Source organism: Brachypodium distachyon, chromosome 1 (genome assembly GCF_000005505.3).
Source record: "Brachypodium distachyon strain Bd21 chromosome 1, Brachypodium_distachyon_v3.0, whole genome shotgun sequence".
Classification (NCBI taxonomy): Eukaryota; Viridiplantae; Streptophyta; class Magnoliopsida; order Poales; family Poaceae; genus Brachypodium; species Brachypodium distachyon.
In genome coordinates this window covers 58,885,274-58,907,927 of record NC_016131.3, presented here as the reverse complement: position 1 = coordinate 58,907,927, position 22,654 = coordinate 58,885,274, and the positions used below count along the sequence as shown (strand labels likewise).

At 47.3% G+C, this 22,654-nt stretch overlaps 6 protein-coding genes and 1 long non-coding RNA gene across 8 annotated transcripts; 5 read left to right on the top strand and 2 right to left on the bottom strand.

The window, feature by feature from the left end:
* Positions 1-1,332: 1,332 nt before the first annotated feature.
* Positions 1,333-5,077, top strand: LOC100827197 (polyadenylate-binding protein RBP45). Its single transcript, XM_010230181.3, has 7 exons — positions 1,333-1,658; positions 2,209-2,650; positions 3,430-3,491; positions 3,569-3,699; positions 4,011-4,107; positions 4,195-4,344; positions 4,453-5,077. The coding sequence occupies exons 1-7, from the start codon at positions 1,431-1,433 to the stop codon at positions 4,453-4,455; spliced, it is 1,113 nt and encodes a 370-aa protein (XP_010228483.1). The 5' UTR covers positions 1,333-1,430; the 3' UTR covers positions 4,456-5,077.
* Positions 5,078-5,712: 635 nt separating this feature from the next.
* LOC104581757 lies at positions 5,713-11,925 on the top strand. Of its 2 annotated transcripts, XR_002962085.1 has the most exons (5): positions 5,713-6,400; positions 6,502-6,537; positions 9,433-9,556; positions 10,717-10,868; positions 11,483-11,925. It is a non-coding gene; the product is annotated as an uncharacterized LOC104581757 (long non-coding RNA). The 2 variants fall into 2 exon arrangements; XR_729882.3 differs by lacking the exons at positions 5,713-6,400; positions 6,502-6,537 and adding an exon at positions 8,647-8,784.
* Positions 7,204-10,434, bottom strand: LOC100839060 (isoprene synthase, chloroplastic). The gene is made up of 4 exons (XM_003561485.4): positions 9,829-10,434; positions 9,421-9,703; positions 8,134-8,909; positions 7,204-8,058 (listed from the first exon to the last, which is right to left on the bottom strand). Exons 1-4 carry the CDS (start codon positions 9,994-9,996, stop codon positions 7,486-7,488), a joined length of 1,800 nt encoding a protein of 599 aa, XP_003561533.1. The 5' UTR covers positions 9,997-10,434; the 3' UTR covers positions 7,204-7,485.
* Positions 11,926-12,692: 767 nt separating the features above from the next.
* Positions 12,693-14,777, top strand: LOC100838753 (cytochrome P450 716B1). The gene has a single exon (XM_003561484.4). The coding sequence runs from the start codon at positions 13,085-13,087 to the stop codon at positions 14,537-14,539; it is 1,455 nt and encodes a 484-aa protein (XP_003561532.2). The 5' UTR covers positions 12,693-13,084; the 3' UTR covers positions 14,540-14,777.
* A 413-nt stretch (positions 14,778-15,190) lies between these two features.
* Positions 15,191-16,618, top strand: LOC100838440 (cytochrome P450 716B1). The gene has a single exon (XM_003561483.1). It carries the CDS (start codon positions 15,191-15,193, stop codon positions 16,616-16,618), a length of 1,428 nt encoding a protein of 475 aa, XP_003561531.1.
* Positions 16,619-17,431: 813 nt separating this feature from the next.
* LOC100838146 (cytochrome P450 716B1) lies at positions 17,432-19,637 on the top strand. Its single transcript, XM_003561482.2, has one exon. The coding sequence runs from the start codon at positions 17,432-17,434 to the stop codon at positions 18,872-18,874; it is 1,443 nt and encodes a 480-aa protein (XP_003561530.1). The 3' UTR covers positions 18,875-19,637.
* Positions 19,510-22,242, bottom strand: LOC100826269 (tobamovirus multiplication protein 1). The gene is made up of 10 exons (XM_003557658.4): positions 22,001-22,242; positions 21,697-21,787; positions 21,525-21,577; positions 21,335-21,427; positions 21,152-21,223; positions 20,926-21,044; positions 20,778-20,841; positions 20,347-20,400; positions 19,959-20,036; positions 19,510-19,847 (listed from the first exon to the last, which is right to left on the bottom strand). The coding sequence occupies exons 1-10, from the start codon at positions 22,157-22,159 to the stop codon at positions 19,755-19,757; spliced, it is 876 nt and encodes a 291-aa protein (XP_003557706.1). The 5' UTR covers positions 22,160-22,242; the 3' UTR covers positions 19,510-19,754.
* Positions 22,243-22,654: the final 412 nt, after the last annotated feature.

The window sequence follows — 22,654 nt, the reverse complement described above, 5'->3', positions numbered from 1 at the left end:
CCTAATAAATCCACTTCTCGTTCTAGAAAATGTGACGATACCATTCCTTCGCGGGTATTTCGCATGATGTAGATTGCTTATGGTCTACCTTGACATGGACCATCTGGAGCACCGATCTACGAGAAGGTGTCCTGATTCTGTGCCAACAAGGGGTTGGTCATTTTGTTCACATGACATACTTCCTTCAAAGACCCGCTAGAAAAGCTGACAAAAATTATAATCATATTTATTGGATTTAAAAAAAAAGACATTTTTAATACACTTTACTATATCCTCTGACAAAAATTAGAAAAATGCCTAAGCTCTTCTTGTGAAGCAATGAGAATGGAAGGTTAACACACATGTTCATACAAGATAGGGATCAAAGATCGATCGTCGTACCACGTGAGTTTTGAGCAAGAATCATTTGTAAGGGTGCATCTCTTGGTGTGCACGCAAGGAAAAGATGGGGGGAACTTGTAGGGTGCTGGGGAATTCAATACCGGAATTGAATACGCTTCAATACGCCTTGCCACCATGTCCCCTCCTCGCTGACGGGCGGGACCCACGCGCCCCCCCGCAGTCAATTCCGGCGGTTATCCACCGTCAGTTAGATCGTGCTCGCATTTACCAGCAGGCGGTCGGGTCTCTGACAGAGATGGCCCGCATTCCTTCATGCCCGGTGGGCCAGGCGTGTCAGTTGATGCTTCACGGCGGGGAGCGAGCGGACAGGCAAAGGCAATTGCCATGGGAGTCAGCGGATGACCAATGGACGCAACCACTTGCGTGCCTTTAAATCAAAATCAAAGCAATTGTTTAACAGTAAAAAAACATTGTTAATTTGAAGATCGCAGGAACTTGTTTGGAAAGAAAGACAGGAAGTCGTCCGGCGGCGGCCGAGAAGTGCACGCAGTTTCAATGCATCCAAAAAAATATTGAAAATAACCGAGGCCGTAGAAGAAGCATCAACACAACACATTTGTTGTGCTACAAAATTCCAGAATTCAAACTAAAAACACAATATTCACTCCGTTCAACAAAAGATGTCTCAAGTTTGTCAAAATTTAAAAATATTTAAACATAACTTAATGTATAGGTCTATTCAAATTCAAATTTAGTTAAAGTTTCCTTGATGGACCGAGGAAGCAGGAGCTGTAAGAAAAAAGAGGACACAAAATCCGTGCTGACAGTGAGAATGGGCCAAATTCACGGCCCATTTTGGATCGTGTCCGCACATTCTAGCTGACGTGGTGGGCTGGGGCATATCCAGGCTGGTGGACCGGTTCCACGAAGCCCACGTAGGAGAGAGAAGGAGACGAGATGCTCCTAAACCCCTCCCTCCCTGATCGAACGTGTGCTCTCGTCTTCTCTCCCTCTGCTTTCTCCTCTCTGCCGTCTCGCCACTTCGAATTCTAGGGTTTGTTTCCTCCTGCCCTCGCTCCCTCCCCACCATGGCGACTCCCAAGAACTGGGCCATGGCGCCGCCCTACCACTACCACGGCCCGGAGCCACAGCCACAGTCACAGCAGCAGGAGGAGGAGGCAGCGCCGGCCGCCGAGGGCGAAGGCGGCGGAGTGGCCGGGTCCGGGGAACAACAGCCGAGGTCACTCAGGATCGGCGGCCTTCTCGACTGGATGAACGAGGAATACCTCCGCAGCTGCTTCACCCGCTCGCCCGAGGTAACTCGTCCCCCTCCCCTTCCTCCTACGTACTGCCCGTGCTTGCTATATGTTGCCCAATGACCCTCCTTTTATCAACTCGCATTCATGCCTTGTTTACCACTGCCGTTAGATTTCACTATACCATGACTGTGATGGCCACTGCACTAGATTTTGTGTCACTGCCTATTCCGTACATTTTTTTCTTCTGCTGAATTCCACTGAAATGCGCGCAAAACGCCTGGATTGCAGCGGGTGTTCTCTGCATTAGAGTATATATAGTTTCACTTTTTTGGAGGAAGGATATGGTCTCCCTGCATTCAGTAATATGTGTCACGCATGCTCTACAGATGATGAATTGTACACGGTGCCTATTTTTAGCTCCTTACTTTATCTGTGGTCTGTCATGTTTCAGTTGCCACCCTAAATCAGGCCATATATTAGCACCAATGCTCTCCCTTTACCAATCGAATAGCATCAGAGACAATTTATATTCATCCTTGTCCAGTTGTCACAATTCATCTCAAAATTTATGTGTGTCCTCAGTCCTCACCGTCTGTGTTCGATGCAGCTTCTGTCAGCAGTGGTAAAGCGGAACAAGGAGACCGGAAAATCTGAGTGTTTTGGTTATCTTAACTTCGCCGACCATGCTACTGCTGATCAAATCCTTCAGAGCTACAACGGCCAGAAGATGCCTAATGCCGACAGAGATTTCAGGCTCAGCTGGGTCACTAATTATCCTGTTCAGAAGCGTGATGACGACGGTCATAACATATATGTTGGAGATTTGGCCTTTGATGTGACTGACTTCATGCTGCACCATGTGTTCAAGAGTCGCTATCCATCAGTTAAGCATGCAAAAATTGCATGGGATCATTTCAATGGCCGCTCAAAGGGCTATGGGTTTGTTGTGTTTGGAGATGTCAATGAACGCAGACAAGCAATGACTGAAATGAATGGAGCATACTGTTCTACTAGGCCTATGCGTGTCGGACCTGCTACCAAAATGGCCGGTATGACCAACTGAATAATTTGTTTGCGGTTCAATATCTGTAGCTGCCAAGCTTTGAGTTTTGACTAACTGCTTTCTCTTTCCCCTTATTATATTGCAAATCTCTTGCTAGGGCCTCATTTACAGCATGTTTGCAATTCTCAAAGTTTGCGCATAAGTTATGCCTCTCAGATTGAATTCCCTGTGCTTGCCCCCTCCCCCCTGTTCTTCAGTGAAGTACAATAATTCTGTTAATCGTCCACACCATGTTATCCCAGTAGGGCACCTGTGTCTTACATTGCTTGCGTGGAGCGTAGCCTCCCGTTATCCAGTCGTTGAATTATGCGCACATTTTTTCATGGACTTTGTCCATGTATTGGTAGGTACCAGTTCACGTGACTCTGCTACATCGTCGTCAGTGATGCACTCTTTGATGCTGTTCAAGTTGCATGCCACACACATTGTTTTACCTGCAAGAGATTTAATTCAGCTGCATGAGGCCTACTGTGGTCTATTGCAAAAACATTTGTTAATTGTCTTAATGCTTGATTCAGCTCTTTCTTTTTGAAAATTCAATGTTTTAGCAATATATATTGATGTGAAGTAGCTGGTGTGCTGGGTATACATCCTATAATGTTGGCACGTCGTGGTGAATGAATCCATGACTAGTGGCGGGCGGATTCTCATGTACCGATGGATGAGAAATTCAAATACAGCTAGTAATTGTTATATCGGTTGTACCATACAAATTTCAGCAATGTCGGCATCAGTAATATTTTACCACATGTTTTGTTTTTGTAGGTCCTTATACACATTGGACAGTGGCAGGGAAATATTCTGATTCTGATTCAAACAATACAAGAGTGAGTGCATGGTTTTACCTTTTAATAGGAGACACATCTATGGACATTTAATCCGATGATGGGTTCATGGCTTGCAGCTATTTGTTGGTGGTCTTGATCGAATTGTGACTGATGAGGATCTAAAGAAAGCCTTTAGTCCGTATGGAGAACTTACTGAGGTCAAGGTAATAGCGGGGAAGAAATGCGGCTTCGTGACATATTTGAACAGGTATCGTTTTTAGTCATCACAAAGTCTGTTCAGCATATTTTTGTGCCTACCAACTTGCAGATCAATGGTATGAAAAATGCCTCATGATTACATTTGAATACATTCATTAAAAGGAACTCGGGCATTAAAGTCTCCAACTCGCAGCAGCATTGTGTGTGTTTGCAAAATTCCAACTAATATCGGATAGGTGTGTGCAAGACTACGAAACTGTAGATATATTGTGCAGTTTTTAATTGGTCCGCCATACGCTCTCTAATGTACCCCAGTTCTCACTAGGAATAGACTGAATCATGAATTCTATGTCTTTGCAGGGCATCAGCTGAGGAGGCTATGAGAATTCTAAATGGAAGCCTTCTGGGAGATAATACCATAAGGATTAGCTGGGGCCGTTCCCTTTACCACAAGCAGGTGGCTTTTGCATCTTGCTTATCTTCTACTTTCTTGTTTTGATGGCCAAATCGTTTTGAGTTTTATTCATGCATACTCTTCCATCAGAAACATGATCAGAATCAATGGAATGGTGAGCGCCAAGGCTCTGGACCTGGTTATCGTTCGCATCCTGAGGATCCTAAGATGCATGGTTACACAGGCCATCCAGAATATCCACATTACCCACAGCAGCAAGCACAGGAGACCTCAGTACAGGTAGGTTTCATTTGTGACAAGGACCGGTGAATTCCATTTTGTCTTTCCCATTCTTTTTTTGTTTCTCTATGTTTCTAGCGTAAGTAAATGACTCCGGCATTTGTGCAGTGAGGACGCCAGCGCAGGGAACATCTCGGTCGTAAGGTGCAGCAGAATTCTTGTCGCGTAAACTCAAGAGGACTTAGTTTTCTCGGAAAATAGCCTCTGTTTTGCCGTGTTTCTCCTTTTGTCGCACAAATCCTCGAGATGCCTGGAACGGCAGTTTTGGCAAAGATTTTTCTTTCGGAAGTAGCTGTTTTTGTTATCATGTTTCTCCTTTTTATGGTTGTGCACCCCGCTGTACGTGTGCCGCCACACAAATTCCTTTGAGATGCCTGCAACGTCGGTTTTGGTGGGGAAAACAGAGATAACTGATTCCTTGCAGTTTTGGTGGAAGAACACAGGCAGTAACTCACGCAGTAACTCAAAAAATGTTGAGAAAGTTCCCATGTATTACATGAAGTCTGGTATGCTGTGATGCTACTATGGCCATCGCTAGCACATTTTCCAACTCTGGCATGCTATCATGCTAAGTTTTAAGCTTTGTAATGTGTTTGCTCTAGCAGTCTGACTGGTTTAGAATGACAGTGTGCACTGGTGATGTTGATGGTGGTCGAGATGGTAATAATCATCTCGTTGGGTGTATGTACAGGTCTGTGTTTTGCATTGCAGGGTTGAAAAGTGCTCTTGTAGATGTTGTCGCCATATTATCTGCGTTGTTACAGCTAGCTTATTCAGGTCTTTCAGCACGTAAAATTAATGTTTTGTCATCGTTTTTGTCAATAAAAATATACTACCCCTACATACTGTTAGAACTTAGTACAAAAAGTGCAAGAACTTGTTAAAATTTAATTTTGGTGTTTACGTTTTACATTAACGCAACGTGATTTAGCCACACAAAAAATGACACGTGCATAAAAAAAGTGCTTCGTTTAAGAATTTTTTTAGAAGCCAAAAATAATAATACGTGGTGGGCCTGGTTCATACACAAGCTGGTGGACCGGTTCCATTCTTCCACCACCAAACGAGACAAGAACGAGAAGGAGCTCCAAATTCCAAACCCCCAAAACTCCTGATGAATCTCCTCTGCTGTCTTCTCCTCTTGCCGTCGTCGAGATGATTCGATTCAACCGCTAGGGTTTGATCCTGCCCGCCCTCCCACCATGGCGCCTCCCAACAACCGGGCCATGGCGCCGCCCTACCACTACCATGGCTCGCAGCAGCAGGCGGCGCGGGTACGGACGGGGATGAACGGGGTCGCTCTGGATCGACGGCCTTCTCGCTTCGCCTGGATGAACGAGCTGCTTCACCAGCTTACCCGAGGTAAATCATCTGATCCCAACCCCTCCCCTTCTCCCACCTGAATTTCGTCGGAACACCAGGATCACAGGACGCGTACTTTTCTGTATTGTTAGGGTATGGTCTCATTTTTTTTTTCCAAAGGCGGAGGAGTCTCGCTGCATTACATTTTCCGTCACCCGTGCTCTACTGATGGTGAATTGTACACTGTGAACATTTTCGCCTAAATCAGGCCATATTTCAAACCGGGCTAAGCCCCATTCCATTTTGTCTTTCTTGATGACTGAAATGAATGGAGCATGCTGTTCTTCTAGGCCCATGTCTGTCGGACCAGCTACCAACAAGGAGCGGTATGGCTATCGTATAAGTAGTGTTTGCAGTTCAAGTTCTATATGTCCTTAATATGGAAATATCTCTTTAGGGGTTCATTTTCACCATGTTTGGAATTCTTAAAGCTTATGCATGTCTTAATGCTGGATTTAGCGCTTTCTTTTTGAAATTCCAGTGCTTTAGCAGTATATATGGCTGTGGAGCTGGTGTGCTGGGTGTACATCCTATAATGTTGGCACGACATGGTGAATTAGTCCATGACTAGTGGTGGGTTGATTCCCATCCTGGTTATGATTCGCATCCTGAGAATCCTGACATGCTTGGTTACACAGGCCATCCAGGATATCCATATTACGGACAGCAGCAAGCACAGGAGACCCCAGTACAGGTAGGTCTCATTTGTGACGAGCACCAGGGAATGATGTTTCTTCTTCTGCATTTTTATTTTGTTCCCATATAGCTATGTAAATGAATTTATCCTTTGTGCAGTGAGGATGCCAGCTCAGGGAACATCTCAGTTGCAAGGTACAGCTGAATTCTTGTCACATAAACTCAAGGACTTGATTTTTCCGAAAATAGCTTGTGTGTTGTCGTGTTTTCCCTTTTGTTGCACAAATCCTTGAGATGTCTGGAGCAACACTTTTGGTGGCAGGGGCGGAGCTGCTATACACTAACTGGATTCAGGAACCCAATGGAAATCCCCCAAATCTTCGTTAGATTAGTCTTTATGATTGCTTATTACTAGAAGATTACACTATATCTAATAGAGCTGAACCCAATGGCATACTCCTCTATCTTTTCCACTGTTCGGTGGAGATTTTTCTTTTGGAAAAAGCTGTCGTTGTCTTTGTGTTTCTCCTCTTATTGTCATGCACGCGGCCATACATCACACAAATTCCTTGCAATGCCTGGAACGTTGGTTTTGGTGGGAAAAAACAGAGATAACTGATTTTTACAGTCTTGGTGGAAGAACAAAGGTAGTAACTCAACATGTTGAAAACTTTTCCATGTATTACATGAACTTTGCTATGTTATGATGCTATGGCCATGGCTATCACATTTTTGCAACTCATAGATTGATGTCCTGCATTTAAAACTTGGTAATGTTTAAGCTTGCGATGTGTTTGCTGCAGCAGTTCTGCTGGTTCAGAACGGACTGTTTGTTTGCACTGGTGATGTTGATGGTGGTTGAGATGCTAATATCATCTTGTTGGATATATGTGTCCTGGTTATAGTTTGAGGCAACGTTTGCAGATTTGATAAGTACATTATCGTGTCCCATTACATGCATGTGCCTATATAATTTATGGATGTTGTTGCCATCTTATTATATATGCTACAAGTGCTAGCTTGTCCAGGTGTTTCCGCCATGTGCTTTTGTGTGGCTCCTACCAAGAAGGAAGAAATGGAGGTCATACATCCACACCAACTCCATCATCCATGCCTTCCTGTGTGGCCGTTACACTGTCGACATCACAATAATGTCCTGATTGGAGTGAAGAGCAGGTCCTTGATGAGCTTCTTCCGGCTGTCCGTCGGCGAGGTGATGCCGTCGCCGTCGTGGTAGATGCACTGGATCACCCGTGCCAGGTTCACACACATGATGCCTGCGTCCACACTACCAGTGAGCAGTTCCCTGTTCACCTCCTTCCAGATCACGGCGATGGCATCTGCCACTGCTCCACAGGCCTCCTCTTTGCTCACACCGCCGCCACTGCTCTCTGACATGAAGCAGGCGATGGACGACGGTCCCTCGCCCCGCTCTGACTCGGCCTCGTGCGTTGCACAGTCGTTGCAGAGCCGAAAGATCCTTGAACATAGCTCCACCAGCCTCGGGTACACCACCTTACCGTCATCGCGCAGCCATGAATCTACCCTCTGCTGCTCCTGCTGGTTGGATGATGGGAGCATGGTAAGGGCGTGGAGCAGGAGGAGAGGCCCTGTGGAGGTGACCCATCCGTTCTCCAGGTACTCGTCCAAGCCTGGTATCACCTTCTCGTGCTGCCATTTGGCCTCCACCATGAATGCCTCACACAGTTCATGCCACTGCATCCATGCAGCATGTCAATTAATCAATCAATTCACCATGAATTATTCTAAACAAATCAATCAATCACGTACTGCTTTCTTGTAGACTGGTAGCACATCGTGGCCGTGCTCCCTGAGCACGCGATCTGCTGCCGCCATCGACGTCGATCGGATGACTGAGAGCATGGCCTGCATGTACTCCGGCAGCAGCGCTGTTGCATCGTCATCGTCGTCCCAATTGCCGGCGATGGCGTCAGTGAATGTGGCGAGCTCGTCAATCGTGCCATAGACGTCGTAGATGTCGTCGAGGTGGACGATGAGGGAGCCCACCTTGGCGAGCACATCGCGGCATCCGGCGTGGCGGGGCTCCGGCGCGATGCAGGTGGCGCAGAAGAAGCACTCCACCAGCCGGTCCCTTGCCGACAGCGGCAGCTTCTCCCCCAGCTTCGTCTCCTTCCACCACCTCGTCAACTCCACCAGCTCTGACTGGTGCACCGCCTGCACCCTGTCGAAGTCCTCTGCCGCCAACTGCATAATGCACGAAGCGATCTCATCGCCGCTGCAATCGCTGCGGTGATGTTTGAGCGACCGTATCGCCTGCAGCCTGGGAGCTCTCCAGTGCAAGGGGAGGTCTTCTTGGAAGTATGATCCTCCCACCATGGACGATGGCATCATCTGTTGTTGTAGGCGATCAATGGCGAATGCTCTTGCTGTGTTGAGCATGGCCTCTCCTGGGAAGGCCAGGTATGAAGCTTCATACAGTGCCACCAATCCATCAATGGTGTCATCGTTGTCATCCCTCATGAGATTAATATTGTCAGCAGCATCCAAACCACCATTGTCGTTCGTGAAGAATGCACTCAACATATCTACAAGTTAAAACAAAAGCACATCATTAATTTTATACTCAAATTAAAGTGCGAAGGCCCCTGGAAGCACCTATACCTAGCTAAAACTGATCTGTCAATCAGTAAATCACACATCTAAAAGACTAATTATTATGTGCAGATTTAAAGTTTTGTTGGAAAATTTACATTTCTGTGACCTGTGCAAAGGAAAATGCAACTAAAGTTGCCTTTTACATTTTAGCTCCTCGTTCTTGATATTTTTATGCCTAATACTGCATGTCAATATATTTTCTGATTAAAATTTACAGGCGCGCAGTCCATTCTGATATCTATGTGCGAGGATGTTTTAGACCCATGCCTTTTGAACTTTTGAAAATAGAAAGAACATGCAGTGTGGGTGTTAGTCATCCTCAATCACCTGTTGATGGAGTTCATTTCTCTAACTGCTCTTTGTTAATTAATTATACTATATATCTACCTAGCAAAAACAATGGATTGAGTTCGTTTCTCTAACTAATTATTAATTAATCACCTGTTGATGCAGGAATTCCATGTGCTCTGAGCAATTTGAACAGCAGCGCGGTTGAAGAGAGGTCATGCTCCAGTTGAAGGTGTGCATCATGGACATGCATGGAGGTGAGGATGCTTTTGATCTCCTCCTCAAAATGGTAAGCCACACCCAGGCTCTGTAGTTGGTCGATGATCCTCAGCTTATTAGGCAGCCCATCTTCTTCCTCCTCTAGCAACAGAAGCTGCCTCACTATCTGCTTCAAGCTCGCTAGCTGGAATAGTGAGCTTTCTTTGCTAGGCTGCACCTACATATATTTAAACTAACTGATCACTGACCGGTTTCTCAAACATGCATGATGCATGCCATGCCATGCATTAGTAGTTCACTGAGATTATTTCATGAATGAATATGCATATATATGCAGTATACCTTATTTTGGCCATGCAGATGCATGGAGCAAATAGAGTCGTAGTCCCAGGTTTTGGGCTCATAGTTGGCTTGCGCCAGGCGACGGTGCAACACGGCTGCCGCCGGCAAATTATGCTCCGTGGAGCACACAGCACTTGCCCCACAAGCATCTAACAACGGCGCCGCCATTAATCGTAGACACGCTAGCTAGCTTAACTTGAGTAAGTTACGCAAGCTCTGATTTGCTAGGTTTGGTTTCATACACTATGGATGAGAATAGCTATAGCCTAGCTGCCTATTTATATATACATGCAAATATCTGCACAGCACAGGGGGTATTAGCCTGATTACGTTATTAGTTGCCACAAACGTACTGGTCAAGCGTGCTAGTGTGTACACACACGCATGTCAGGTGCATGGAAAACGTGCAGTCTGTTAAATGAAATATTTCTTAAAAGTTACTATTCAGCTTAATGAAATTGAGAATAAAAAATCACAAGGATAATCTCCAGTTTTGATAATTCTAAAGCATTGCTACTACGTAGCTAGGTTCTTTCCATGGAACATGTGAAAAGAGATGAATCTTTCAACCCTTTCAAGGTCGAGCCGTCGAGATCACCTTTTTGGCATGTGAGAGGACATAATTCAGCTAAATTAAGTTGAGAAAAATCACACGCATAATCTTCAATCGTGATATCTGAGTACGTTTTTTCTGTGGAACATGTGAAAACTCGTGGTCGAGCCGTCAAGATCACCTTTTTTGGCAAGTGAGATACATGATTCATCATTTATACTTGTGGCTCTAGACCAATAAGCTGATATTTGTTTTCTGACTATATTTTGCTTGCCTATTTAATAGATTGCACGTAGAGCTAAAGCGTCTGTTCTTTTTGTTGAATTTTCATCCAGGAGAATTGATTGGTCCGTCATTTTCCACACATATATGCAACAAGAACAGACATATCACATGGATATCAAGCGTCAAGATAGCTAGCCAGTGTATGTGAATGTTGCAACTTATCTAGCTCTCGCCCTCGACTCAGGTTGTCCATTCATCATAGGTACTACATATGTTTTACTTAACTTATACATGTTCTTTTCTATGGCTAAACATATATGTTTGATTTGAAACACGACTATTAGACTATAAATGAAGAAAAAAACCTTTTCATGGGCCTTAATTTGCACTGCACCACCTGAGGATGCTACAAGGTACACATCTTTTTCGTGCTTGGTCAGCACCTCATTGATGTAGTATGCAATGTATGCCGGAAAAAAATCATAGATATAGATACTGCTATATAATGTGTACCAAGAATTTTTCATAAAATATTATGATTATTTGTACCCGGTATAAAAAGACAAGAGGTAAGTGTCAATGAGTCTATCAAGTCAGGTCCATTTCGTACCCTATGTTCAGAATACATGTGCTTTCTTTTCACTTAAAAATGTGTGAGTATTTCTGAATAAGTAAGTCATGTGTATATATATGCGGTATAACAAGTATAATTGTAACCTTTGGTTAGAAAATACGACTGACGGTTTGAAGTATTAACTATACATGCTGCATCCATTTATTTATTTTATATTTATGGAACACATATTTTCGCACCAACTTTGTAGTATTATTGATACGCATGCATGAATTTTTGTTTAAATGTCATAACTTTCATAGGTGTGGATGGACCCGGAGGAAGGAAATCTGCTTCAGACTTTGACATGCGACGTTTTTGTAGGTTTATCTGACCAGTTCTATTCACTCCGTACATGAAGTGTGCATCTTCGGGGTGTAAAAGGCCAAGATTTTTTGTGTTGTCTAAGGAAAGACAGGCGGCACATAAATATCTCTTCAATAGATGCAAACCTTTCCCGACTTTTTGGTACTAACAGTGAATTTTTCAGGTTACCATGTAGTTCATTTTTCTTTTCGGGCCGAAAACACACAATGTATTTTTGGTGCTTGCTCAGCACCTCGTTGTTGTTCTATGTAATGTACACTGGCAAAGAAAAATCATAGGTATAGATACTGCTATATACTGTATAATGTACATGGAGAAATTTTCATAAAAAATATGGCTATTTGTACCTGGTATAAAAAGACAAGAGATAAGTTCTTTCTGCGACGAAGACGAGATAAGTTGCAACTTTTTTCGGGGGAATGGCGTGCACTGCTTGTGTAATGTTTTGTACAACGGCACACTATATGTAATGTGCAATGGCAGATCTCTATAACAAATATGATTTGTACACGGTACAAAGGAAACAGATAAATGAATAGTAGCGTGTACTGTTCACTTGTGTCTTTTTTGTTTAGTTCTGTCCGTAGCACTAGCACGTAATTATTATATTTTGATAAATTCTTTTAGGAGATCATGAGTTCATGATATTTTTTTCTTCTTAAAATATCTCAACTTCCATTGGTGTGGATTGACTCGGGTGGACAAAATCTGCTTTCGACTTATTTGACACACAACGTTTTTGTAGGTTTACCTGCGAATGACCTGTTCTATTCAGTCGTACGAGGAGTGTGCATCTTCTGGTGCAGATGCCATCCAAGAAATGTCAGCCAACAAAATATCTATTGATGGAACCCTTTCCTTTTTGTGCGATTTTTTGCACTGACACTGAATTTTTCAGGTTGCCAACGCAGGTATATTTTGTTGGCTGTTAACACGAAAGGAAAGGATTGAAAAGTACCTCTGGTTTTCATCAAGAGATATATTAATTTTAAACAACACATCTGCCGCCTTAAGCCCATGAGAATGTTAACACCAGCGTTTCAGCCCACCCACTATTACCCGAGTACCCGACTATCTCTTGTTCACCGAAATTCATATCCAGACCTGAGACCTGCCTGCCTCTGGTTTATATTTTTCTAAGGATGTTCAACTCGATCGTGTCTGAATAAACAAAGCATGGAAGAATGCGCAGATTAGTGTCTGAATTAAAACTAGCGCCACTACATATCTGACAGGATGAAGTTAACATTATGTTTTCTTTAGTGCACTATCTAATGCTATCTTGTTTTGTTGCTTAGATCAGCTCAACTTGTCCTTTGCTCCAGTGGAATCCACGGCAGCATGATTCCCTGCACTAATTAATCCCAACCTTGAATAATCAAATGAAGTACTCTGCCTGTGTATTAAGAAATTCAAGCCTCGATTATTATGATCATCAACTTGCATAGTGGTCTCCTTCTGACCAAGAACCAACCACTCCATTGCAGATCGAGACGAGCTAACCGAGCTCTGCAACTCTAAAGAAGAAAAAGAAGAAGATGGAAATGGATGCTTCCGTGTGGGCGGCCGTAATCGTAGCTTCCATCAGCATCTTGTTATTGGTGTTCAAGAAGCTGATCAAGATCACGAGCTCCGGCGATCGGCGGCTGCCTCCGGGCTCGTTCGGGCTGCCGGTGGTGGGCCAGACGCTGGGCTTCCTGCGCGCGCTCCGGGGCAACACGGGCGAGGCATGGCTCCGGCGGTGGGCCGGCCTGTACGGCCCGGTATCCAGATTCTCCTTCCTGGGCGTCCCGACGGCCTTGCTCGTCGGCCCAGCCGCCAACAAGTTCGTCTTCTCCAGCTCCGGCCTCACCGCTATGGCCACCAACTCCTTCCGCCGCATGATCGGCGGCCGCAACATCCGCGACCTGGACGGCGCCGACCACCGCCGCGTCAGGGCCATGATGGTCACCTTCCTCAAGCTCGACGTCGTCAGGGGCTACGTCGCCACCATGGACTCCGAGGTCCGCCGCCACCTCCGGGACCGCTGGCAGGGGCACGCAAACGTCGCCGTGCTGCCGTCCATGAAGTCGCTCACCTTCGACATCATGTGCACAGTCATCTTCGGCCTCGACGCCGGCGACACGGCGCGGCGGGACCTCGCCGTGGAGTTCGTGGAGCTGGTGAGGGGCATCTGGGCGGTGCCGGTGAACCTCCCGTTCACGACGTTCCGGCGGTGCCTCGGCGCGGCACGGCGCGGGCGGCGCCTGATCGCCGGCATCATCGAGGAGAAGCGCAGGCGGCTGCAGCGTGGGGAGAGCTCACCGGGCGACGACCTGATCACCCACATGCTCGCCGAGGGCACCGACGACGAGGAGATCATCGACAACGTCATGTTCAGCATGGTGGCGGCGCACGACACCACGGCGCTGCTCCTCACCTTCCTCATCCGCCACCTCCATGGCAACCCGGAAGCGTACGCCAAGGTCGCCGCCGAGCAGCAGGCCATCGCCGTGGCCAAGAGAGCTGCCGGAGACGGAGAAGAAGCTCTGACGTGGGAGGACCTGGGCAAGATGAGGTACACGTGGGCGGCGGCAATGGAGACGCTGCGGCTGGTGCCGCCGGTGTTCGTGACGATGAAGAAGGCGGTGCGAGACGTGGAGTTCGAGGGGCGGGTGATCCCGGAGGGATGGCAGGTGATGTCGGTGATGAACCTGACGCAGTGGGACCCGGCCATCTTCCCCGACCCCGGCAGGTTCGACCCGGCGAGGTTCGGCGAGGCCGCCACCGTGCCGCCGTACAGCTTCGTGGCGTTCGGCGGCGGCGGTAGGATCTGCCCCGGGAACGAGTTCGCGAGGGTGGAGACGCTGGTGGCCATGCACTACATCGTCACCGGGTTCCGGTGGAAGCTCGCCGCCGGCTGCGATGGGAGCTTCTCCAGGTTCCCGCTGCCGTCACCGGCGCAGGGACTCCTCATCGACATCGAACCCATCAACAATTCACAGCTCAAGTGAATAATCATGGGTCGAATCATAGAGTGATTCTACTACGTAGTAACCTGAACCTGGACTGAATCATGGATTCAGAGGTTCAGCTGCAACATATACAGGAGATGTTCAGCTGGTGTTTTTATGTGACATTCAGGCCAACTGTTGGTCTTTGAAGAACAGACATGAACCCATATACTGCAGATTCATCTTCTCATGAAACAACAAATCTAGAAATAAGAAATTATTGTCTGAATTTAAGTCACTGGGCCAGTGTTTTTGTTGTTGTTGTTTTTTTTTTTTGCGCTGTTTTTGTTGTTGTTGTTTTTTGAGAAACGAACGTTTATTCGATAGCAATCAGGCTCGGAGCAAGCGATGGACTCTCAGGTGCTTGACATGGAGTGGAGAGGTACCGAAAGTCATCATTTTGTTTTCTTTAATTTAGCGCACTAGTGGTTTCTTTAATTTATCGATCTCATTTTGTCCTACCCTGCCATGGGATCTTTGGTAGAACTATTCTCTCTAATAATTTCAGCCTTGAATAATCAAATCAAGGCCGGCCAATCAAGAAATCAAGCTTGGGTTTAGCTTTTGATCTCACCAACCTTCGAGTGAAACCCATCTATTAAAAGCAGCCATTGGAGATCGTGCTAACTAAGCTCTTTAAGTGGAAAGAAGATGGATGCTTCTGTGTTGGCAGCTCTGGCGGCGTTAATCCTTGCTTCAATCTTCTTGCTGAGCAAGCAGAGGAGCTCAGCGAGAGAAGATCACCGGCGGCAGCAGCTGCCTCCGGGCTCCTTGGGTCTGCCCGTCATCGGCCAGACGCTGGGCTTCTTGAACGCCCTCCGCAGCAACACCGCCGAGGCATGGCTCCGGCAGCGGGCCGCCACGCATGGCCCCGTGTCGAGGTTCTCCTTCCTCGGCGTTCCAACGGTCTTAATCGTCGGCCCCTCCGCCAACAAGTTCTTCTTCTCCAGCCCTGGGCTCACCGCCAAGACCACAATGGCAGCGAACCGAATGGTTGGCAAGCGGAACATCCGGGAGCTCACCGGCTCCGACCACCGGCGCGTCAGGGCCATGTTCGTCAAATTCCTCAAGCTGGACGCCGTTAGGGGCTACGTCGCCAGCATCGACGATGAGGTCCGGCACCACCTTAGCACCGAGTGGCGGGGGCATGCCACCGTCGCGGTGATGCCGTCGATGAAGTCGCTCACTTTCGACATCATGTGCACCGCCATCTTTGGGCTCGACAGGGGAGCACACGCCGCCGTGAGGCAAAAGCTGTCGGTGGAGTTCCAGCAGCTGGTGAGGGGCACTTTGTCCGTCCCGTTGAACCTGCCCTTCACCACCTTCCGCAAGTGCCTCGCCGCCAGCCGCCGTGGGCGGCAAACTGTTGCGAGGATCATGGAGGAAAAGCGTGCCAAGCTGGAACGAGGGGAGATCTCCCCGTCCGACGACCTGATGACCCACATGCTCTCTGAGGGTGTTGCCGATGAAGACATCATCGACAATGTCATATTCATGATGTTGGCGGCACACGACACCACCGCCATCCTCCTCACCTTCCTCATCCGCCACCTCGACAACAACAGGGACGTCTACACTAGAGTCGTCGCCGAGCAAGAAGAGGTCGCTAGGAGCAAGGCTCCGGGGGAATCACTGACGTGGGACGACCTCGGCAAGATGAGGTACACATGGGCGGTGGCAATGGAGACGCTCCGATTGGTTCCGCCGGTGTTCAGCAACACCAGGAGGGTGGTCGACGACGTGGAGTTCAATGGCCATTTGATACCCAAGGGGTGGCAAGTGATGTCGGCGGTGAACCTTACGCAGTGGGACCCGGCCATCTTCCCGGACCCCGACAAGTTGGACCCAACAAGGTTCGAGAGCCCTTTACCACCCTACAGCTTTGTGGCATTCGGTGGCGGTGCAAGGGTCTGTCCCGGGAACGAGTTTGCGAGGGTGGAGGCGCTGGTGGCCATGCACTACATTGTCACCGGGTTCAGGTGGAAGCTCGCCGCCGGCTGCGACGGCAGCTTCTCCAGGTACCCGATGCCATCCCCGGCTCAGGGCCTCCTCATCGACATCGAACCAATCTGGGGTTGAATCATGCATCATATCACAGAATGATTTCAGTAACCTTAGACGACCACCTGAATGATCAAGATAAGTTGATCCATCATGCATTCAGCTGTAAGATTGATCGATCGGCTTCAACAGCACCAATGATTGCATTTCGGAAGGCATAGTTCAACTTCCCTGTGACTTGTGAATGTGATAATCAGAAGAGACTAACAGTAGTAATATCCATGCAGACTGTCCACTACATACATCGTGGGTAGAGGACCTGACAGTCACAAAGTCGCAGCTCTAATCGTGGGCCTGTTTACACTGAGATTTGTTAACGAGGGCGAAATCGCCTGTTCCCTGGGCCCTTAGAGCAAGACTCTGGGTCCCTAGACACAACCAATTCATGGAGGTTCAGAACAAAAAGAACATGCATGCATGAACCCATGTTTACAAATTCATCCTTCAATGGAAAAATAATAATGTCAAACTTAGTCTCTGAATATTTAAGTTATTGCACTGGTTGTTTGACGTGCGCGCATGACACGCACTGAAGGCAACATTTTGTTTTCTTTAAGTAATTAGAGCACTACTCTTTCTTCAATTTGTTGCTTCTACGGAGTACCTTCCAAATTTGTCCTACTCTGCCATGGCCCCATGGAATCCATAGCAGCATGATTCCCTCTAAGAATTCCAGCCTGAATAATCAAATGAGGACCGGCCAATCAAGAAATCAAGCTTGGGCATAGCTATGGTTTCATCAACTTAGCTTCCAAGTGGAGCCGGTCTATTAATAGCAGCCATTGCAGATCGAGATACTTGAGCTCTGTAGGTGGAAAGAAGAAGATGGAGATGGATGCTTCTGTGTTGGCGCCTCTTGTGGCATTATTCCTTGCTTCCTTCTTCTTGGTCCTGAGAAAGCACAGGAGCTCACCTCCAGATGATCGTCGGCACCAGCAGCTGCCCCCAGGCTCTTTCGGTCTGCCCGTTATTGGCCAGACGCTGAGCTTCCTGAGCGCCCTCCGCGGCAACACCGGTGAGGCATGGCTCCGGCAGTGGGCTGCCGTGTATGGCCCCGTGTCAAGGTTCTCCTTCTTCGGTGTCCGGACAGCCTTAATCGTCGGACCCTCTGCCAACAAGTTCCTCTTTTCCAGCGCCGGGCTCACTGCCAAGACCACGACAGCCATGAACCGCATGGTCGGCAGGCGAAACATCCGGGAGCTCACCGGCAATAACCACCGCCACGTCAGGGCTATGTTCGTCCAGTTCCTCAAGCTAGACGTTGTTAGGGGCTACGTTGGCGCCATCGACGATGAGGTTCGGCATCACCTCAGCGCCAACTGGCATGGGCACGCTACCATCGCGGTGATGCCGTCAATGAAGACACTCACTTTCGACATCATGTGTACCGTTATCTTTGGGCTCGACAGGGGAGCACACGCCGCTATGAGGCGGGATCTGTCGATGGAGTTCCAACAACTGGTGAGGGGCGTATGGTCCATCCCGGTGAACCTACCCTTCACCACCTTCCGCAAGTGCCTCGCTGCCAGCCAGCGTGGGCGGCACACTGTCGCAAAGATCATTGACGAGAAGCGCCGCAAGCTAGAGCGCGGAGAGAGCTCTTCGTCCAACGACCTAATGACCCACATGCTCGCTGAGGGCATGGCCGATGACGACATCATCGACAACATCATGTTCATGATACTGGCGGCACATGACACCACTGCCACCCTCCTCACCTTCCTTATCCGCCACCTCGACAGTAACAAGGATGCCTACGCCAAAGTCATTGCCGAGCAAGAAGAGGTCGCTAGGAGCAAGGCTCGGGGTGAAGCTCTGTCGTGGGATGACCTTGGCAAGATGAGGTACACATGGGCAGCAGCCATGGAGACACTCCGCATGGTCCCTCCGATATTCGGCAACTTCAAGAGGGTGGTTGAAGATGTGGAGTTCAATGGCCACTTAATACCAAAGGGGTGGCAGGTGATGACAGCGATGAACCTCACACAGTGGGACCCGGCCATCTTCCCGGACCCCGGCAGGTTCGACCCGACGAGGTTCGAGAGCCCTCTGCCACCATACAGCTTTGTGGCATTCGGCGGCGGTGGGCGTGTGTGCCCTGGGAACGAGTTTGCAAGGGTCGAGGCGCTGGTGGCCATGCACTACATCATCACCGGGTTCAGGTGGAAGCTCGCCGATGGCTGTGATGGCAGCTTCTCCAGGTATCCGCTGCCATCCCCAGCCCAAGGCCTCCTCATCGACATCGAGCCTAAGGACACAACCACAAGTCCATGATTTGTAATACCTTCCAGCATTGTTGTTCCTTGTTGGGGCTGTTTTTTCTCTTAATGTAATAGCAGCTCTCCAGCTATTTTTTTAAAAAAAAAAACAAGTGCATGGTTTCAAAGAATTCAGTGACCTGGCCTGAATGATTCATACATGATCCAGCTGTACATTACATGTAGTTCTATTGTGATTTTGAACATACGTTTCATATATTAGTTTGCAAATTGCAATGATGCACAAAACTTCTGCACGGCAGGTAGTATTGTTCAATTCCCTCAATATGGTACTAGTTCACTACAAGTCTACAACTAATGTTCACAACATCCACGGAAAAGAAGCATCAGCTGTTCTATAATCTGTTTTGGTAGTATGCATAAGAGCAGTTTTTACCCCATGGCAGGTCATCTGGACTGAGAAATTAGTGCAGCTTCTTACCGAGTGCTTTGCTTTATTATGCACAGCACATCAGATAAGCAAATAAGCAAACCAATTACAGAGTACCATTATAAACATGACCATTAAGCAGCCCCCGTCCAGGATGCACGCGTAATTCAAGCAGCGCTGCTACAGTTTGTAAATGGTAGCTTCCAGGGAGCATAATCAGTAAAGTAGTTCTTCAATGCTCCAAGCATGGACAACGTGGATAAGCATTGCCGGATTTGTAACTATTCTGTTGCCTCGAGCAAAGGTTTTAACCAATTCCCACCAAAACAGAACAAAATGAAGAGGAGCAAATTCACTCAGATGATCCATCAACAACACCCTGATGCTTTCGAACACAGCTCAAACACCAGCATTCAACTCGCACCAGACATGTACAGTTTTAAACAACTGGAGTTTACCCACTATTATTCTTAGCACAATAACACCATACAGAAGCACAAAACCTCTAGTTAATAGGATGGTATTGAGCCGATACCCGCTTAGGTGGAAGCTTCCGGAGGATGTAAAGGACCAGTGCAGAAGGCAGTATCTCTGTCAACTGTACGGTAACAGGGGAGTGTTATGTACAAGACATAAGAATGTGTGCATAACACGAGGAGTAATTCTACAAGAACACTATTACTGGTATTGATTTTTCAATGTTACTTACCATGTAATAAAAGAAGTCTAGGATTGGGTGATCCATAACCTCTAGAGAAACATCAGCATCGAATGCGGATAGTGCCACCTACAATCAAGTACAAGCAAGGCGCAAAGTGGGCAATTAGAAGTAAACAAACCAACAGAAGCACAGATGTATATGCATGTGCACTGTTTTGCAACAAGATATGTTAACTGTACACAAGTGGGTTTTATCACAACAGTATACAGTAAACATGAGGTACAGTAAACATTGGTTGGTATGTTTGGTGGCTTCACATTCACATGAAACTGTCCACACAGGTCTACATCAGAGCTCTACTTTAAGGCCAACCAAAAACGAATTAAGCATGATTATTCAACGCCTAACAACGAGTAATGAAGAGCCAAATACTCACCACAACGCATCTTATCAGGAAACAGGTGCAGCAGATTGTCGTCACAGTCCCAACCTGAGAGATTTCAATAATATTCGACGTTAGAAGGAAAATTATGGGCCAGAAAGAAATTGCAATTATTATGTCTAGACCGATTGGGACAGTAAATAAATATGAGATACTAAATTCACTAGACAAAAGGACAAGACAGCGCAACATTTTTAGTGCCGTCACGCAACTGCAAACACGAGTTACACAAAAATCATGTCCAATGCACGCCATTCTCCAGTACGTAAAGTAAAGCTAATCTCTGTTATAGGTAAAGCTACACGAAATGGCAGATCCTAACGGAATACGTTGGCAGTTCGCTCTTTACAGCAGGCTGCTTAGCTATTCATGCGTGCCTGAAGAGGAAATATGTACAGAGCCATTTATTGAAGGGTTGTAGTCACCTCATAAAGCTTCTTTTTCCGCCCCTTTGATTCGATGGGGAAACGTCTCAGCAAGACAAATAGCCTACAGAAAAACAAGAGCACAGCTTACACATACAGCGCGCATTCACGCGGCAAGTACAATACAAACAAAAGGCATTGGGCTTACCTTCCACCATATACTGCAAAACCAAGAAGAGCCACAGCAGAGACAGCTACTATGAAGATTTTGCTCACCAGCTCCACCAACTTGTTATCGTTTATTCCGAGGTACACCCAGATACAGATCTGTCACAGATCTCCCATCGGAAATAACGAACATAATTAAGAGAAGACTACACATAAAAAGAACCTCATCAAGTGACATGACTTCACAGAGATGATAAACAGCACACCTGAATTACATATACGATGCTATTGACTGCCAGGTATATGATCCTCAACTTATCTGTGGGGAGACTCCTAGCCTGAAAAACTCGAACAATGTTCCACGTAACTGGGATTGTTTCTTGGATAATCATGAGAAAACAAGATGAAACATGAATGAGTACATATAGGCATCCGTAGCAATTACTCACCTGATGGTATATTTCTGCCCAGAAAAGAACAAGTAAGGTGTATGCTGAGAAGAAGAGCAATCCGGGGAGGTCTAGTAACACCAACTTATATACCTGCCGGATCAATTTAGTCCCGATTATAAGTAGAGGAACAAAATACCTAAATAAAGGCCCGGCAGTGAATTGGTGAGCAAATTTAGCTGCTTCTTACTTTAATCTGGAGAGAGAAGACGCAGGCATGGAATCCGAATACAACAGCACGAACTGCAGCAGCAAGGTGGTTACAACTTATATCAGCACACAGAAATCATACATGTGGAGTAGTCTTCGCGGCGAAATGGAATCAAAGGAATGAACTGATTGGGGTGATTTACATTACGTACCCCCATTGACGACGAAGTTCATGAGGTGGAAGACCTTCTGAGTCGTCCATCCGAACTCCGGCACCCTGTGCTGGATCCTGACGAGCTGAATCTGCAAGAGGGACGCACAGGCGGCTCAAATCGAGCTCCGAACCGAGCAGCATCGGTCGACGGATCCTATCGGTCCACCACTAGAGACGGGAGGGAAGATCCAATTTTTTTGATTTTTATACCGGCGTCCCGGCAATCCCGGTGCAGGGCAGCTGAGATCAGAGGGGAGGCATTGCGGGTTGAGGGCAAAAGGGGAGGGAGGGTTCTGACTGACCAGCGCGACGGCGGAGACGAGGGCGTAGGCGGCGGCGAGGGAGAAGAAGGCGCCGTCCTGCCACTCCGGCGACTCGTTGACTTCCTCCCACCATCCCCGCACCAGCGCCGCGTTAGCCGCCGCCGTGGAAGAGAAGGAGGAGACCACCAGCTCCCTCATCTCGGCTGCTTGACGCTCTCTTCTTCCTCCTTCTCACACTTTCTGTGGGGTGCGACGACGGACCAAGGAATGGGGGGAGAGAGAAGCGCAGAACAAATTGAAGACAGAGAGAGAGCACGGGAATGGTGGGCCCCGCGTGTCAGGATAATCGCGATTTTTATTTTATTTATTTATTCCGTTGGGCGGTGTTTTGGGAATTTTTGGGCTTGTGTGTTTATCGCCATGCGGGCAGGTGGGCTCCACGTGGCGGCTGATAGCACCAGCTGGGGTTCGTTGCGGGCCCCGGTGTCAGCGAGAACAGATGCTGCTGCTCCTGACGTGGATGACGACGATGGATGGATCAGGGAAATGTTAGGTCACTTGGGGTTACATTCTCTCTTTATTATTATTAATCGTATCTAAACTTATCCTCAACATTTGTTAGATACTCGTTATTGTCATAAATGTTATCTTCGTTTTTATGCAGGTATGTAATTAATGTGATATTTTTTGATA